General features: G+C 50.0%; 3 protein-coding genes across 3 annotated transcripts; 1 reads left to right on the top strand and 2 right to left on the bottom strand.

Moving 5' to 3' along the window:
- Positions 1–58: 58 nt before the first annotated feature.
- AAFC00_004126 (uncharacterized protein) lies at positions 59–6106 on the top strand (the record flags this gene model as incomplete). The annotated part of the gene is made up of 1 exon (XM_069343713.1): positions 59–6106. One exon carries the CDS (start codon positions 59–61, stop codon positions 6104–6106), a length of 6048 nt encoding a protein of 2015 aa, XP_069202266.1.
- Positions 6107–7114: 1008 nt separating this feature from the next.
- Positions 7115–7962, bottom strand: AAFC00_004125 (uncharacterized protein; the record flags this gene model as incomplete). Its single annotated transcript, XM_069343712.1, has 2 exons — positions 7115–7851; positions 7911–7962. 2 exons carry the CDS (start codon positions 7960–7962, stop codon positions 7115–7117), a joined length of 789 nt encoding a protein of 262 aa, XP_069202265.1.
- A 2830-nt stretch (positions 7963–10792) lies between these two features.
- Positions 10793–13830, bottom strand: AAFC00_004124 (uncharacterized protein; the record flags this gene model as incomplete). The annotated part of the gene is made up of 3 exons (XM_069343711.1): positions 10793–13589; positions 13649–13703; positions 13761–13830. 3 exons carry the CDS (start codon positions 13828–13830, stop codon positions 10793–10795), a joined length of 2922 nt encoding a protein of 973 aa, XP_069202264.1.
- Positions 13831–16028: the final 2198 nt, after the last annotated feature.

Below are 16028 nucleotides of genomic sequence, written 5' to 3'. Positions count from 1 at the left end.
TGCCGCAATTGCTATTGCACAATCATGTTGATTGTTGCAGAGTGTGCCGTACCCTACCATGGCTGATGTTGTTTCTCTGGGCTTGAATCGTCCTTCAGCACTTTCCTATCTGATTAGCGAGTCCATCATACCAGAAACAGCCGACTCGACATGCTATCATTGGCTCACTCGCAATTCCAAACACGATGGTGATCAAGAAGAAGTCCTATACACCGCCGACTGCGTCGTGTGGTCAATCGGTGGCAATGTGAGGAAAGTCTACAGATTTGCCTCGCCAGAGCAGAAAGTGTGTCAGGCTCTACTGACAAGTTTCCCTCATGACACAACCCAAAACCAGCCACTCTCATCTGGTGGTCATGCTGTCCATCTGAGACACACGGGTAATCAACATGCTCAGGAGCAGATGCAGCGTACGGCTCGCTGGGGTAGCAGAGGTTCCGACTCCAAATTCGCCATACCCTTGGCCGATTGTCCATCTCCTCTTGTCTCGAGGTCGAGTCGAGCATTGGTCATTGTGCTCATGAATGAAGTGCAAATCCACTATCTGTCTGGCCCGAGTCGGGTGGTCAACTTGCCTTTCGAAGTCCAGCAAGTTTTTGCTTCATACCAAGGCATCGTCATACAGCGAAAATTGCCTCCGTTAAGCCAGGAGGCTCTCAGTCCGAATCATGCACCACCACCACCACCACCTCCTCCTCCTCCTCCGCATCCATCCTTTGCCTCTCAGTCCTGTCTTTCACTCCAGCCCAGTGCAAATTCTACCTTGCCTGACAGCGCTTGGTCACTGGATGAACGGATCTGGATGAACCCTCAGTTTGAGGCTTTATTCAATGTGATCAGCACAGAGAACTCCGTCCAAGGTCCGGGCACACTGCCTATGTTCTATTCTCTTGCGAACCCACTTTCCGACTTTGCGCCTGTATCACATGTTCTTTCCCGCATCTCGCGCTTCTCGCGTGCCGAGGACCCTGATGACATGATCGTAGATTACGATCCGATGGATCAAGACGAACAGTTGATATATATGTCCACTGAAGATGAGCTCGCATCTGTGAACCCTGTAGGAAGTGCTCCTCTGTTGTTCATGGTGACGCTGAACTCACGGACTTGGGATGTCAACGTATGGCAAGCATGGTATCTGAAACCACAAAATCTCTCGGACATGCTTGCCCAGAAAGCAGCGCACAAGGCTGCGAGGATCCGACAAGGAGATTCTCAAACGAGCGGAACTCTTACTGGTCTCACTACTCCTGCTATCAGACAGATGGATAGGGCACGAGAAAGTTTGGCTGCCTCCATTCGTCTTCCCACGGAATCGGCAATGTCGCAATATTCTGGTACATCGAGACAATTACCGGACGGCGAAGAGTCAATGGAGTTGCGAATGGATCCAGACTACATGCCAATAAAGCGTTCCAGTAGGGCTCCAACACGAGTGAGCTCAATGCTTTCACGAATTGAAGCCCCTAGTGGAGATCCATCAATAAGGCAGACCGCCCTCGGTGCCAGTTTTGGTGGTGGCGGACGGCGGGGCCCCTCGATTGGCAGTTTTCACGATCGCAGAAGCTTTGGTAGTAATCTGTATCGGAAGAGCCGCGGATCTACCCCTGGAAGCGTATTCGGTCGAAGCATCGGCGCTGCTGACGATCACTCGGAAGGTGGTGGTCTACGTCTGGAGGATGAATATCTCGATGATGAATACGCATCTGCAGGAAGATTGATCGGTGCCACACTCCAAAGCGGGAGCTTGGACTCCGCTTTCGGCTGTGGACCAGACGGCTTGAGGAAAGAAATGGTGACCCGAAAGCTCGACTCGATCCCATTACACAGACCGGAACAGCCAAATGAAAGGCATTTGTTACAGAAAGGTCATGTCAGAGTCTTCACTCTCCTGAGTGACCTACCTACCAAAAGTGATGACCGTCACATCGACATTCATGTCCTTGACAGAGATTCTGGCAATGTGGTGGTGGTCTCATATCGTGTCCGAAAACAGCATGAATCGAAACCTCGCGACCAAGCCAAGGCTGATCCGGAAATGTTGCCGATTCCCGTAATGGACGATCGCAAAACAGTGTCTGACGTTCATGATGTGGCAACTTATAGAGATGGAAATTCTAACGCTCTCATTTATTCAATGACCAAAGGCGGATTGAGAATGGTGCCCGCCCAGGGGCTCGCCTACCCAATTTACCTCCCTCAAAAACTCAGGTTGTCCGACCCGACGCACATCTATCACATGTTCGACAGAGCCCGACGAGAAGTCGGACACCGAAGGACTATCAGCCTTCCTGACGAACCTTTCAACCTCGGTACATCACGTCACTCACAAGAGATCATGATTGCGACACCAAGTGGGGATCATCGCCTCCGCTTGCTTCTAAGCCCTAGGAACATAGTCATCAAGCGAATCCTCAAAACTTGTCAGATCGTACTCCGAGGACGGGAAGGCAGATCTCTACCCATGCTATGGTGTAGTGTATACCAGAGGTTTGCTGTTGGCAAGCTTCGGAAACCTGAGGGGAGTCTCGATATCGAGTGGGAAGCTCTAATTGTCGCCTTGTTCGCCGTAGCTGTAGGGTCCATTGGTAGATCAGTAAAGCCGAGGTCCCATGCCCATCATCTTGAGCCGAAGCCTGGAGATCCGACTGCAGCATACGATAGTCAGCTCACATCTAGGAGTGCCTCCTCTGAAACTAGGACATTGCCAAAGCAGGCTTGGGGCTGGCTGCAGAGCTCAACGACCCCTAAGAAGAGGCCTACCCCCAAGTCTCGAACAAAGAGCAAACAGCGTATGCACTCCAGCCCTGACAACACTGTACCAGTCGCCATGTCCGAGTATGAAGCCGTGGCTCGCCACTTTCTCCACGATGTGGCGACTCATGAGCTCGAATGGTTGGTCAGTTCTGACTGTGCTGATGCCAGGACGCTCTGTGCTAGTAAACTAATGCTCGCATTGCACTTGTTCCGCGAAGAGTCGAAGTTGGACATCACTTTTGAGTCTCCTCTTGGTAGGTCGACGATGGCATGTCTATCTGCCATCATCGCACAATTTGGTCATTGGCTTGGTTTCGAAGAATGGGATCTCGGGCCGCAAAGCTACTATGATCTCGAGTGCACTCCTAGGCAATGGGAGCTGTCTTCATCAACCATGCGTAAGACGAACGCACTGCTTCTTATTCACCACTTACGACCACCCTCAATATATGAGTGGATAGGCCAGAGTCTTTTGAAGGGCAACAAGGAGGCCTACCTTACGTTAGAGCAGATAGCGAGTATTGGAGCCACCGCGCGCTCTTCTTCAAGTCGAACTCGCTTGGAGAAAGAGGTTCTTCCGCGTTCGTGTGCACTACAGCAATTAGCTGGACAATTCGATCGAATCGGATCTTTGCCGGAAACAGCGGTAGAGGTTCTTGCAGCATGTGGTTTGACGTCGCGAGTAATCGCAACCTTACCCGAAGCTGTACTTGCACCAATTAGAGAGGCAATCACTCGCTGTCAAAGCAAGCCTCCTACGACCTGGCCCTCGAATCTCTTGCAATTTATAGGACGCGAGGACTTACTAGTTCTTGCTGAGCCCGACTCGATGGTGCGGCAAGACAAGAGGACTTCCCGCGGAAGTAAAGCTCTAATACCACCACATGACATGCAAACAATATACACAAGTGCAGATCGCGTCTCGTTGTTATCAAAGTCACATGAGGCCGACAGACATGCCATTGTCTCACTGATATTTTCTGAAGACAGGCGCTTTGTCGATGCGCTGAGACTACTGAACCCAACACTTGTACAGGTCGCTGAGTGTCCTCCACAGCCCGAATGGTCGGAAGTTGAACATCTTGATCAACAAAAGCGGGTCATGAACTGGGTCATGGTTCGGACAATAGCATTGGCTCCTGGATTCGCTATGGTTCATTTTGAAAGTCAGCGACCATTACTGTCTGAACATTTCGCCATTAAAGGCTTCAGCACTTCTTGTCAGATGAAACCAATGGATACCACAATCACTGCAGACCGTACTACTCTCACCGAGGATAAATTTGGGTGGGCCTTCTTCCACTCCGGCGTCTCAGCTGGTCTCACTATCTCACAAAACGCAAAAGGTATCGACACCTCGTGGATTGTCTTCAACAAACCTCATGAGCTTGGGAACCGACATGCAGGCTTCCTGTTAGCTCTGGGAATCAATGGCCATTTGCGGAATCTTGCGAAGTGGCTTGCATTCAAGTACTTGACACCAAAACACAACATGACTTCTGTCGGACTGTTACTAGGACTGTCGGCATCGCATATTGGATCGATGGACACGTTGATAACTCGCATGCTCTCGGTTCACATTACTCGTATGCTGCCACCGGGTGCGGCCGAGCTCAATGTTTCTCCATCAACTCAGACTGCCGGGCTGATGGGTATCGGTTTACTGTATTATAACACCCAACACCGGAGGATGAGTGAGGTTATGCTATCAGAAATTGAACATCGGGAAATTGAAGATCCTGGCAGTACAATGGACGTACTCAGAGACGAGTCATACCGATTGGCAGCTGGCTTTGCTCTTGGGTATATCAACCTTGGGAAAGGACGCAACCTACAAGGTCTCCGTAGTATGAGATTGTTGGAGAGATTGCTGAATGTTGCGATCGGTCCTCGGCCAGTCGACCTTGTACATGTTGTGGATAAGGCTACTGCTGGAGCCGTGATTGCGATTGCGCTCATCTACATGAAGACAGGGGATCAGTCAGTGGCGCAGAAAATCACAGTCCCCGACACTGTAGCGCAACTCGAGCATGTAAGACCAGACATGCTATTGTTACGGACGGTGGCTAAGCATTTGATCATGTGGAACGACATTACTGGTAGACCCGGCTGGATCCGCGCTAATTTACCGCAGCATATGGGCAGTCGCTACTATGGGCATGACCACTCAGCTCTCATCTATGAAACAGCTAGGTCTCCACAACTAAAGAGTGCTGATGTGCCCTTCTTCAATGTTGTCACTGGCCTAGCTTGGAGTCTAAGCCTTAGATTTGCGGGCAGTGGCAATCAAGCTGCGCGTGATGATGTTCTGGGTGCGTTGAAACTATTCATCACCGTGGCAAAACAGGAGGCGTTCTATTACGATGCAAAGTTAGCACGAAACACGGTGCGACGCTGTATCGACGTTCTAGCCCTCGCGGCTGCAACCATTATGGCCGGCACAGGCGATCTCGAAACTTTTCGATATTTGCGCTCCCTGCATGGACGGATCGACCCGGAAACTTCATACGGATCTCACATGGCTACCCATCTCGCTATTGGGGCTCTGTTCCTGGGTGGTGGAACTTATACGTTCGGCACCTCCATTTTTGCCATCGCTGCGTTACTATGTGCCTTCTACCCTCTCTTCCCTAGCGACGTCTCTGACAATCGCGTCCATTTGCAAGCCTTCAGGCATTTCTGGGTCTTTGCAGCAGAGCCTCGATGTCTGGTAGTCCAAGACATTGACACTGCACGACCTATCGACATGAACCTTAGTGTTGTCCTACGCGATGGCACAGAAAGTTTTATGACTGCTCCTTGTCTGCTCCCAGAAATTGATACCATTGCCCGCATTAGCACGCACAATCCTGCTTATTGGCAAGTTACTATTGACTTTGCGACCAATCCGGACCACATCTCAGCCTTCCGCCAACGTCAAACAATCTTTGTGCGGCGCAGCTATTCCTACGATTCCTCTAGCACGGTATTCAGCTCCGCATTGGCTTCGATCAACGACGTGCAAACCGGTCTGGTCGCTTCGCGTGGGATGTGGAAGTGGATTCTCTCTCTCCCTGCATTTAGCGATTTCGATCAGACGCTCTTGGATCTTATATTGCCAGCCGATGTGCATAGTGCTATACATCTCGATGAGCATGGAACAGTCTATGATACAAGACTCGCATTGATGAAGAGCGTGGCAAAATCGCATGATAGAGACGCGCTCTGGAACCTCAGACTCTTGTTCCAGTGGGCTCAGGATTCGATCGAACGTAGTGATGGTCATTTGCGATGGATTGGAAGGGGAACAGTAAATATGCTGCGCGCAAATGTATCACAAAGGATGCAAAGGTCTGCTATAGCAGCTTGATATCATAGGCATGCATGCCTTGCGTCAACAAGTACAATATAAATTCAAATTACTGTATATCTTTGCTTCATGCGTATACGTGTATGTGTGAAACAATCTTTCTTACCTTCTCTTTGGTGTGATCGTGCAGTTTTCCAGGCTATAATACTCCTGTCACTCCGAGAGTATGTGTACTATCATAGCGTAGATTATGTGGAACTCCATAGGACATAGGTCAAGATCAAGGCCGCGCAAACCTGTTGTGTATACTCAGGACATTGAACGATCAACTGTATGTCCCTTTCATTACAATAGTACCATATAGCCAGTATACGAGGCACTCAGGACGAGATCGAGATCACCCGAGTCACGCTCGACATGCACGAACAGGGTCCCCCTTCAAAAAGCCCCGAATCGCGCACCAAACCAATTCCCCCTAAAAACGACCATTTACCAACGATCTATTTCAAGACCCATCCACCAGCAACCACCTAGCTTCGGGAAGAATCCTACACTAATGTGGCCATATATCGCTAAATCAGTCCTCGACGTTTAATGCACACTATGCTCTAGGCAACTTCGCACACGCAAGACTATATTCTTGACATATGCAGTGATACGAGTGGGATTCGTGACAGCTGCTCCTTCCCGCGGCGTGATTCGGAGGGATGGGTGGGTTAGTGGGTTTGCGAGGTTATCTGATGGTTGGACTGTTGGTTTGGCTACCTAGATATTCGTCTCTGTTTTCTTTGTGTTAAGGCGAACTGCTCAAGGGCCACCTCTGAAAATGAAAACAGGTCGTAATCAGCTAAATGTCTGCGTACTCGAGGGTGAGACTTCGTTTGACATCGCCGATAGACGACATTGAAAATGCAGTAAGATGTAAAATTATTGTATTCATTCCTTATATAGGATATCATTCCATGCGCCTGTTTATATGCAGTCCAGTCGAACTCCTGCTTATCCAGACTATCTACTACGAATAGTCCTCGCTATCATCTTCGCAGATTTGCTTGGCTTTTTAAAGCTTTACATGCAAGCGGCGCCATCGATGCCGATGACCTTGCCGTTGACCCAGTCGCCATCCTGGGAAGCCAGGAAGCACACGACACGAGCAATGTCGATGGGCTGACCAACACGCTGGCAAGGAGACCAGGTGGCGGCGTACTCGTCGACTTGGTCATCGGTAAGGTCCTTGCCGCCGGGAATGTACTCTCTGCAGACAGCGTGGTACATGTCGGTCTTGATGCCACCGGGAGCGACGGCGTTGACGGTGATCTTCTTGTCACCGCAGTCGACAGCCATGCAGCGAACGAAGGTCTCAATGGCTCCCTTGGAACCAGAGTAGACAGCGTGCTTGGGTACAGCCTTGGCCTGACCGGTGATGGATCCCATAAGGATGATGCGACCACCAACGGAAAGATGCTTGTAGGCCTCACGGGCAACGAAGAACTGTCCACGGGTGTTGATCTTGAAGACACGGTCGAACTCCTCCTCGGTGACATCCTTAATGTGACCGAAGGAAACCACACCGGAGTTGGAGCAGACGATGTCGAGTTGGCCGTAGTGCTCAACAGCCTTGTTGAAGAGTTCAACGATCTGAGAGACGTCGGAGACGTTGGCCTTGATGGCAATGGCGTCGCCTCCGTTCTTCTTGATCTCGTCGACTACTCCGTTGGCAGCCTCGTCACTGTTTGCGTAGTTGACAACAACCTTGGCACCACGAGCAGCGAGCTCGGTGGCCATTGCCTTTCCAATACCACGGCCTAGAAATCAGCATTAGCACTGGGGATCACTCAAATGGATGTTTCAGTGGTATACATACCAGAACCGGTAACAAGGGCGACCTTGCCATCAAGACGAGAGGTAGAAGACATTTTGAGGATTGGTTTTGAAGAAGGTGATTTGGTCGAATTGACAAGTTTTTTGAAGATTGATGGGGAGTTAGTTGATCTAGCGAATGCTTGTCTGTCTGAGTTGCTGTTGTTGATGAATATACCACATCTTGAATCTCAATACAGCTTTATATATCGTATTTCTCGACATATCTCGCACTTTCGAGAGGCCGATGCTCTTCGGAGAATTACTAGATCTACAAGGTACCATCTTGGAGAGCCGCTCCACTGCCCAGGTTTGCTCTAGGGTATATCGATGCAACAAGCCTCTTGTCGGTCTCAGAGAAGCGCGAAAGGCTTGGGCTTCTCAACTCAAACTGTCACAGAGGTTCGCGCAACTTCGAACGCCGAAGGGCGAACTGCCGCAGGACAGAAATGGAGTCTGCACGTACCCTCAAGTCCTCGACCGACCACGATATCTCCACAATAGACCCACCGGTTGAAACTTCCAAGCCTCAAACACAACGGTCCCTCTGTAACAACCGGCACGTTGAGGCTCGGGGTGGCCAAACATCGACGGTTTCGAGATAGAGGGTTGTGGAATCATTGTCTCGCTATCGTCGAACAGATCTGCTATGATCGCGTCGCGACTTGGTTATGCTCGAATAGCGGTGCATAGACGCCGCACCGGTTCTGCCGAGTAAATCTATATGCCAAGGCTTCGGACTCCGGTACTAGTGATATCTACTTTTGTATAGTGCAAGTGGAGCTCGGGATGGGGGGCCGAACTGTTTGGCGCTAGCCTAAATAAAGCATCCCGTAAACGTTGTTTGAACGACCAGCCGTGGCCAACTCGCCGACTCGACAACATGTCGGACCCTCCAGAATCGAATACAGTATGAGTACGGGAAAATGCTAGTCTGAACTGAAGTTTTGTGGCTACGGAACCACGTTCATGCCCGAGGCGAGGACAAGAGCGACTGACATACTCAGTCGAAGTAGATACTACCTCACGCAGTCATCAAGTCAAGAGGCAGTGTAGCAGTAAGTCTACTGCATCGGTCTCCACTCCACGGACCTGCCACAACCTTCTCGAGTAGTGAGCCTTATTTGTGTAAGTCAAGCGTCGACCGACAGAGATCGCCAGAATGTCAATACCGCAAAGACTATCGGATATCCCGTATGCATGCAATACAACTAAGTCGTGCAAGTAACGAGTCGTCAGGGTATACGATTGTTGTACTCGCACATCTGCGACCTAATCTCGAGCCCATTAAGGCTATCGGGCCTCGCTTGGTACATGTGCTGAGGATCCCTGGAAATGCTGTATCTTCGTCCCACACATGTCACGCATCATTCCATTGCGCCAGCATGGTCAGCATCTTCCTTACAGCAACACGTGGGTAATCAATGCGATCAGCCTGACAACCTGCATGCATGTCCCAGCGGCCTCGTAGTATGCCAGGCTAGCCAGGGTGATTGTGCTGCGAAGCACGAGGTCGGTCTCATGGCGGTTCCGTCTTGACGGTCATCAGTCTGACACGCAGGGCGATGATGCGTACTGTATGCTGCTCGAGTGCTGGTAGCGGCCTTGCACTACCAGACCTCTGACATAAGCCAGCTATGATTCACAAACCACCCATGACGAAGCAACGCTAGCTGTTCCCGGAACGACCAGACGACCACTGTCAGTATTTTGTTACAGTTGTCATTGTGCCATACATGGGGTAAGCGAAGCTGTTGCTACAATGAGTCTCGTGATCCTGGCTAGCGCTTTCCTTACCACGCCAGCCTCAGCTAAGCACACTCACGCCGGTACGCTGTCAAGGTACCCATGCCTTGGATAGAAGATTGTGTTTCGTTAGTCTTCATCCTTTGGGATCGCACCACTGTTTTCTCCATTTGTCCAGGACCATGCACATCGTTGGACTATGTTCTTATTCCAAGTATCCTTTCCAATGGATAGATACAGTCGCTGAATATGCAAAAGCTGACGACAGGGCTGGTTGTAATGCATAGCAACCTTCCTCCGTGACAATACACCAGGGCTGGTGTCCTTACAATAGCACGCCTACGAGCGCAACGCGAATTGTCGAGGACATCCATCCAAGCAGGCGACTGACTCAGTGCAGAAAACGTGATATACAGCATCTCTCTATTTCTGATCACTCGATATTCAGAGAAGATTTTCGCCCTCCGCAGAACTTGCCTCCTCTTCTGCATAAAAGTCATTGTCCCCATGATCAACATACAATACGGAGCGAATCGTGGGGATCCCTACATACATGATAAAGTCTGAGCTTTCTGAAAAACATAAAAGGGGAAGATCTCCTTTTGCCCTTGATTGAAGTGCGAGGGGAGGAAGCAGGATAAATTAAAATAGAACTGGCGGACGTCCGAAATATAAATTTGCTTTCTTCGCAGTATTGTTACGATTGCTCCCCCTCATTGTCCGATTGGAGAGCCTTTCGAGCGATTCCTATGATAAAAGCTGCTGTCGTCCACTTGGTCTTTGAGCATTGGATAAATCGTTTCGTGGAATTTGCAATTACAAACATTGTACGCATACAGGATGGTCAATCGTGTCTTCCAGATCTGTGAAACAGGATTTATCGCGGAGACGAATGTCCACGTTGACGAATCGCAATCGACTATACGGATATGCCAATACATTTGTTGAGATGATTATCATTTTGTCTCATTGTTACTAACTCCATTCTAGGCCTGCTGTGGTATCAAATAGTCATTATCGTTAAATTGCCCCGCGACAGAAGCCGCCACGAATTTCCAACCAACTCACCCGCCACAGGGATGAGCACCAGAATCCACTAGGAGACATCCTAAATATTAGGTGTGGCACTTAGTGCATCGCTTAACTTCTCATCAGTCTGTCAAGTTTATTGCGTATGCCATCAGAAAATCTGTTGGCGGCACCCTCATCGATGATCTCTATACAGTGTGACAGTACTGGGAACGCATGATCCATTGGGACCTGCGACCCATCTCGTTTACTGAGGCTTGGCGTGCCCTCGTGTTTGCTCAGATATCGAACAATAAGGGGGTGATCTGCCGGTAGAGCATCAATTGCAACCAAGGGAGCAGCAGCTGGGAGAAAGTTGCGGCCAACAGTGGGAGACGGCGTCTCTTTGTTGGTCAAGCTGTCAGTCCATAGGACCAATGCGGCACGGTATACAGCGCCAGCCCACCAAGGAGGTCTTACGCCACGAGGCATAGATCTGATGGTCCGCAAGATCTGGCCACAGTGGAAAATGGCTTCTTCAACATCGGAGATGCATCGCTTGTGGATCCATACCAATTGCTGGTAAGTACCATCGAATGCCTCGCGCCTGGCCAATCGTTCAATCTCTGTGAAGTTGGTGACTGCATTCAGACTGATGAGGTGAAAAATCACCAGGTTTGCTTGCATCATGGCACAAAGAGGATTCGACTTGAGATACCTCTCTGCAAGGTTGTACCAACGTCCAAGCAGAGCTTGCACTTCCTCGAGTCGACAACGAGTAGAAGCAGCGGTGACAGTGCGAGTCTTGTTCCGTGATGCAGCCGGATCTGAGAAACAACTGATGAGTTGACCATAGTGACATACCATGGATTGCAGAGGGTGTAGCAGTAATCTCATCTGTAGGGCGGTCATCTCGATGCCATGCGAGACCATTTCATCGTCAAGGAAGTGTTGGAAGAGATCACGTAAAGAAAGAGGCCGTGCTCCAGATCCAACAGATGAGAAGCCCCCAGTGAATTCGTGCACCTGTTCGAAAACGGATGACCATTCCATAGCGCTGTTGGCTTGCCAGAGTCGATCTGCATCCGGCATGGGAGCACCAAACTCCGTTACTGAGAACAACGGGGCAGTGTCGTGGAAAAGGGCCAAATCTTGATCGACCATGACCCATGAGTAGATCAATCTGCTACGACTCTCATGCTGTATCCACTCATTCCAAAGCGAATCCGGATTGGATCGGTGATCGAAAGTCGTCGGGACGGCAGGCTTGTTCTCCAAGACCCCTGAGTGTCGGAGCATATATGAGTACATGCCTCTCTGACCCATAGCTATATCCATTTGCCACTTGTCGCCACTCCAGGCGGCTTGGACAGTGTACAGAAGAGCTGAGTGAAGCGCGATGGGATCGCTAGCCATAGATATGTTCCGTTCAATGAGATCGAACAGAGATATCCGGCAGGCTTCAGTGAGGCCTCCAGTAAGCCATCTTGCTTCGATGGAGGGAATGCTCATTGCTCCTTGCGCTATCATCATGAGTATCAATAAGCTTGATGCTTTATCATTGTAGCAATGCATCAGCTCGTTGGCATCGAGAACGCCACGGGAGGTCAAAGAATAGTACTTCTCGAAGCTATTGGCGTACGAGCGGAGGAAGTATTCTAGTACGCGCGCAGGAGGCAGTAGAACAAAGTTTGAACCGCTATTCGAGAGAGGCGATTGACCTGTAGGCGAACCACCTACTACCTCGCGATGAGTTTCAAGGGCTCGATGTAAGAAGGTCTGCGTGATGGCAAGCAGCTTGTCCCGGGTACTCTCATGCAATTGCATCACCGTCAATGGCTCGCCACCGGAGAAGTCACCTTCGTCCCATGCAGGCGTCCACGTGCTCCATCCTTCGTGATTTCGAAGCGTCTGTTCAAGCTGCTCGAGGTTTTGTTTTGCAGTCGTAGGACAAGTGCCAGGCGGGATGGTTGGAGTGCATCTGAATACGTTCCATCCATCCTGAGCAGCAACCACGGCACTGATCTCGTGAGCATTGCTAGAGCCAATGGAGGCAGCTGACATCTGCCTGCCGTGAGGGTTGTATGTGTTCATGTGATTGCCGAGTTCTAGATCTGAGAATGCCCGCTCCATCTTTGGTGTTTCGATCGGTGTTATAAGAGGTGCCACATTCGTTGTGAGATCCGGCATGATGGTCAGCATCCCATCGGCGGAGGAAACAATATTCAATTGGGTAGGATCGAAGCCAATTTCTGGACCCATCATCATCTCGGGACGTGACATCGGGTCAAATCCCATTGGCATTGGCATCTGTGACCAATCAAGCATGAAACGAGGACTTGACTCTTCCGACCCTTCCTTGGAGGCTTGCATGAATTCGTCATAGCCAGACAGGGGCGTGGATTGCATGAAGCCATTCAGTGGGGTTGTTAATGGAGACATGACTGCAGGGGTCGGGGGAGACGGTCCGCTTGTAGGTTGATCGAAGTATTGAGGTGGCTGGTGTTCACTGTGAGGCTTCTCTTCCAATATGATGGGTTGGGTCTTGATGCTGGGGCTCGTAGGTTTTGCATGTACATGTTGCTCGCCACCATTGGGAGAGCCGTGAGGAGCCTTCTCTGCCGCCACGGTCTGATCTGGAGGGATTGCACCGTTTGCCACCCCATTTGCGATCGTCTCCGCAGTTATGAGCCCCATCCTGTTAGCATTCTTGGAGGACCGACGAGTTGGTCGAAGAGTGCAACGAAGATTCCTGCCTGCACATCGACTGCAGGGGAACTTCTTATCACATTTGGTCTTTGTCTTTGCACAGTTGCTGCATGCAATCGGCGTCCGGCCCGCTGACTTTGGGATCATACCATTGGCAGCTGGGATAGGTTCTTGATTCTGGTCTCTTCCGTGAACGGTATAGTGGCGCTGTAATAGATCCCTGTTGAGGTCGTGGTCAGTGGGGTCGGCATGGAGCACAAGGATACAAGGATATCTCACCTTCTGGCGAAGGACATATGACAGGTGAAGCATTTGAAAGGTTTGACATTGGTATCTAATCTTCATGTTAGATCACCGAAGCCGATACATGGTCTCATGCTCGTATACTTACGGGTCAATATATGTCTTTCGAGGTGTTCATCACGTGTGAACGAATGTCCACAGTACGTACAGAAAACCATTGCAGAGGTATATTACAGCAGTAGAGAGGGTGAATCGAAAGTCTAGAAGTGGAAAAGGTGAAGACCGAAGAGAGTATGAACTGGAAACAATATAACAAGACTGGAAGGAGAAAGCAGAAGCACCAGGCTAAGAAGGGGTGTCACAATAGTCAGCCCGGCATGAGCAATATATGTGCAGGCTGAACAACATATGTTATTAAAAGCTAAGGGATCAGTGAGAAGCTTTGGGCTTGATTTGGCTCCTCTTGCGCATCTTGGGTCTTGCATACTTCATGACTTCGAGACTAAAGGTGCGGGTGAAGCGAGGCATGTAATCCCAGGGGGAGAATGTTTGGTAGCGTATAATCGATGTATCATGAGAGGCGTTTCGTAGTTCCATGCATACTCGAAGCATGGACTCCATCCACGAACCACACCATCGAAGCATTTGACGATAACGGCATGGTTGGCTCTTGCATGATCTCACGAGTCATCAACCAGTCCGCATGGCCCCAACGGACGGTGAGATAAACAAACGTGAGGACTAGCTCCCGCGCGACAGCCCGGTATGCTTGGCGCTAATCCTAACGCAGATCGAATCTTTCAATGTGCATGGATTATACGGCATCGATGCAGTGAGGTTTCTCTATCAGGAAACCTCGCTTACCCTGTAAGGCTTGTCCTTCAGCCTCGCATGTGCGTGGCACAGTGGTGCCAGCCTCACTAACAGATGAGCACATCGGAGGATTATGTCCTACAAGACTTGCCCAATCTCACATATCCTTCTTATCGTTGTATGCTGCTTGCCTGGAAAAGTCGGAGGTAATGAATCTGCTATGGACGTTGTGCTGTATCGTGGCGTACCCAGCAATGCAACAAAAGTACCGTTGTCAAACCCGGGATCTGGCCCGCTTTCAACGGGCTTGCCGGGCACACAATCTGGAAGCCCATATCAGAGTGGTGACGAAATCGATGGACAACCTGCTGGGATGCCATAAAGCGACCATGCACATTGTGTACAAGTATACTCGAGCTGGTCGCTGGCGAAAATCCTCCGAAGATGAGTATTGCCACTAATAGAATCTACAAGCGTGTTCATCATCGTCTAAGACCCTTGTACGATCATTCGGACACTCCTGGTCGCTATTGGTAGATTTATGCTCCGTACTGAGCTGACAGGATGAACAACAATAACAGTGTGCGCGGTATCCGTGCAGATCTTCCTCGTACTAAGGTAACATCTCGCGGAGTAGAAAAGGCAGATCGCTACTAAGCTTCAAGTGCGAACTAAAGTAGTCTACGGAGGACCTATTTTGCGGAGCATAAAACACGCCATTGACGATCCACATGGTCAGGACCCCCAGTCTCACCAACAACAATCCGTCTTAATTCCTGAATACAGATGGGCAGCCACGATTGACATGCTGCTTGTCACTATCCTGATTTCTTACCACAAACATGTTTTGGGGCGGTAGAGGAAGGAAAGAGTTCTAGGCTGGAATGAAAGACCAGCCTTCCCCACCAAAAATAAGATCTGCCTGAAGCCTATTGATCCATGGGAGAAGGCCATTCGCCCGTGTCGAACTCTGTCAGGCATACCCTTGCTACGCGGGGCGCTGCCTGCCGTACCCCGAGATGTATCAGGTACCTTGCCTGAGTGTTTCGTCGACGGAACGAGTTATGATGCTTGGCTCGCGGGTATTAGATACAGTTTGTACTACAGCCACAATGTGTTCGAATATCTCCCGCGGGCCATGCATCCGATGTCTAGATATCGTGACTCTGACTTCCTACAGTATAATGTAACGACTCCAAAACATGTGGACTTCATTCCCGCGAGGGTACATCTGACAAGTACCTTGGTGTGGTTATAAGCAATTCACCGCTTACACAAATCTGGCTAGGGCGGTCAAAGCCGTACCAGCCATTCGTCAAACAAGGCTTCCCTGTCGTGTGTATGCCATTCGGTGTTAACGCCTGCTCGCATGCATAATGTATGATGCGTCGGAGAATTTATCGAATGCGACTGACTGTGACACGATACCATCAGGGAAACTACGGTAGATCTTCCCCATATGCAACTCGCATGTCCTTTGTATAGAAGAACAGTACATAATACCACCGAATATCATGCCATACATTCTGGAGATCTTCGCGTATGCTCAAAGCTGATACAACAACGAGTGCTACGTTGTTGCAAAGTTGAGGTTGTTAATAGA

Source organism: Neodothiora populina (assembly GCF_041146345.1).
Source record: "Neodothiora populina strain CPC 39397 chromosome Unknown canker_contig_17, whole genome shotgun sequence".
In the NCBI taxonomy this organism is placed as follows: domain Eukaryota; kingdom Fungi; phylum Ascomycota; class Dothideomycetes; order Dothideales; family Dothioraceae; genus Neodothiora; species Neodothiora populina.
The sequence above is the reverse complement of the archived record's forward strand: the minus strand, read 5'-3'. Positions and strand labels throughout refer to the sequence as shown.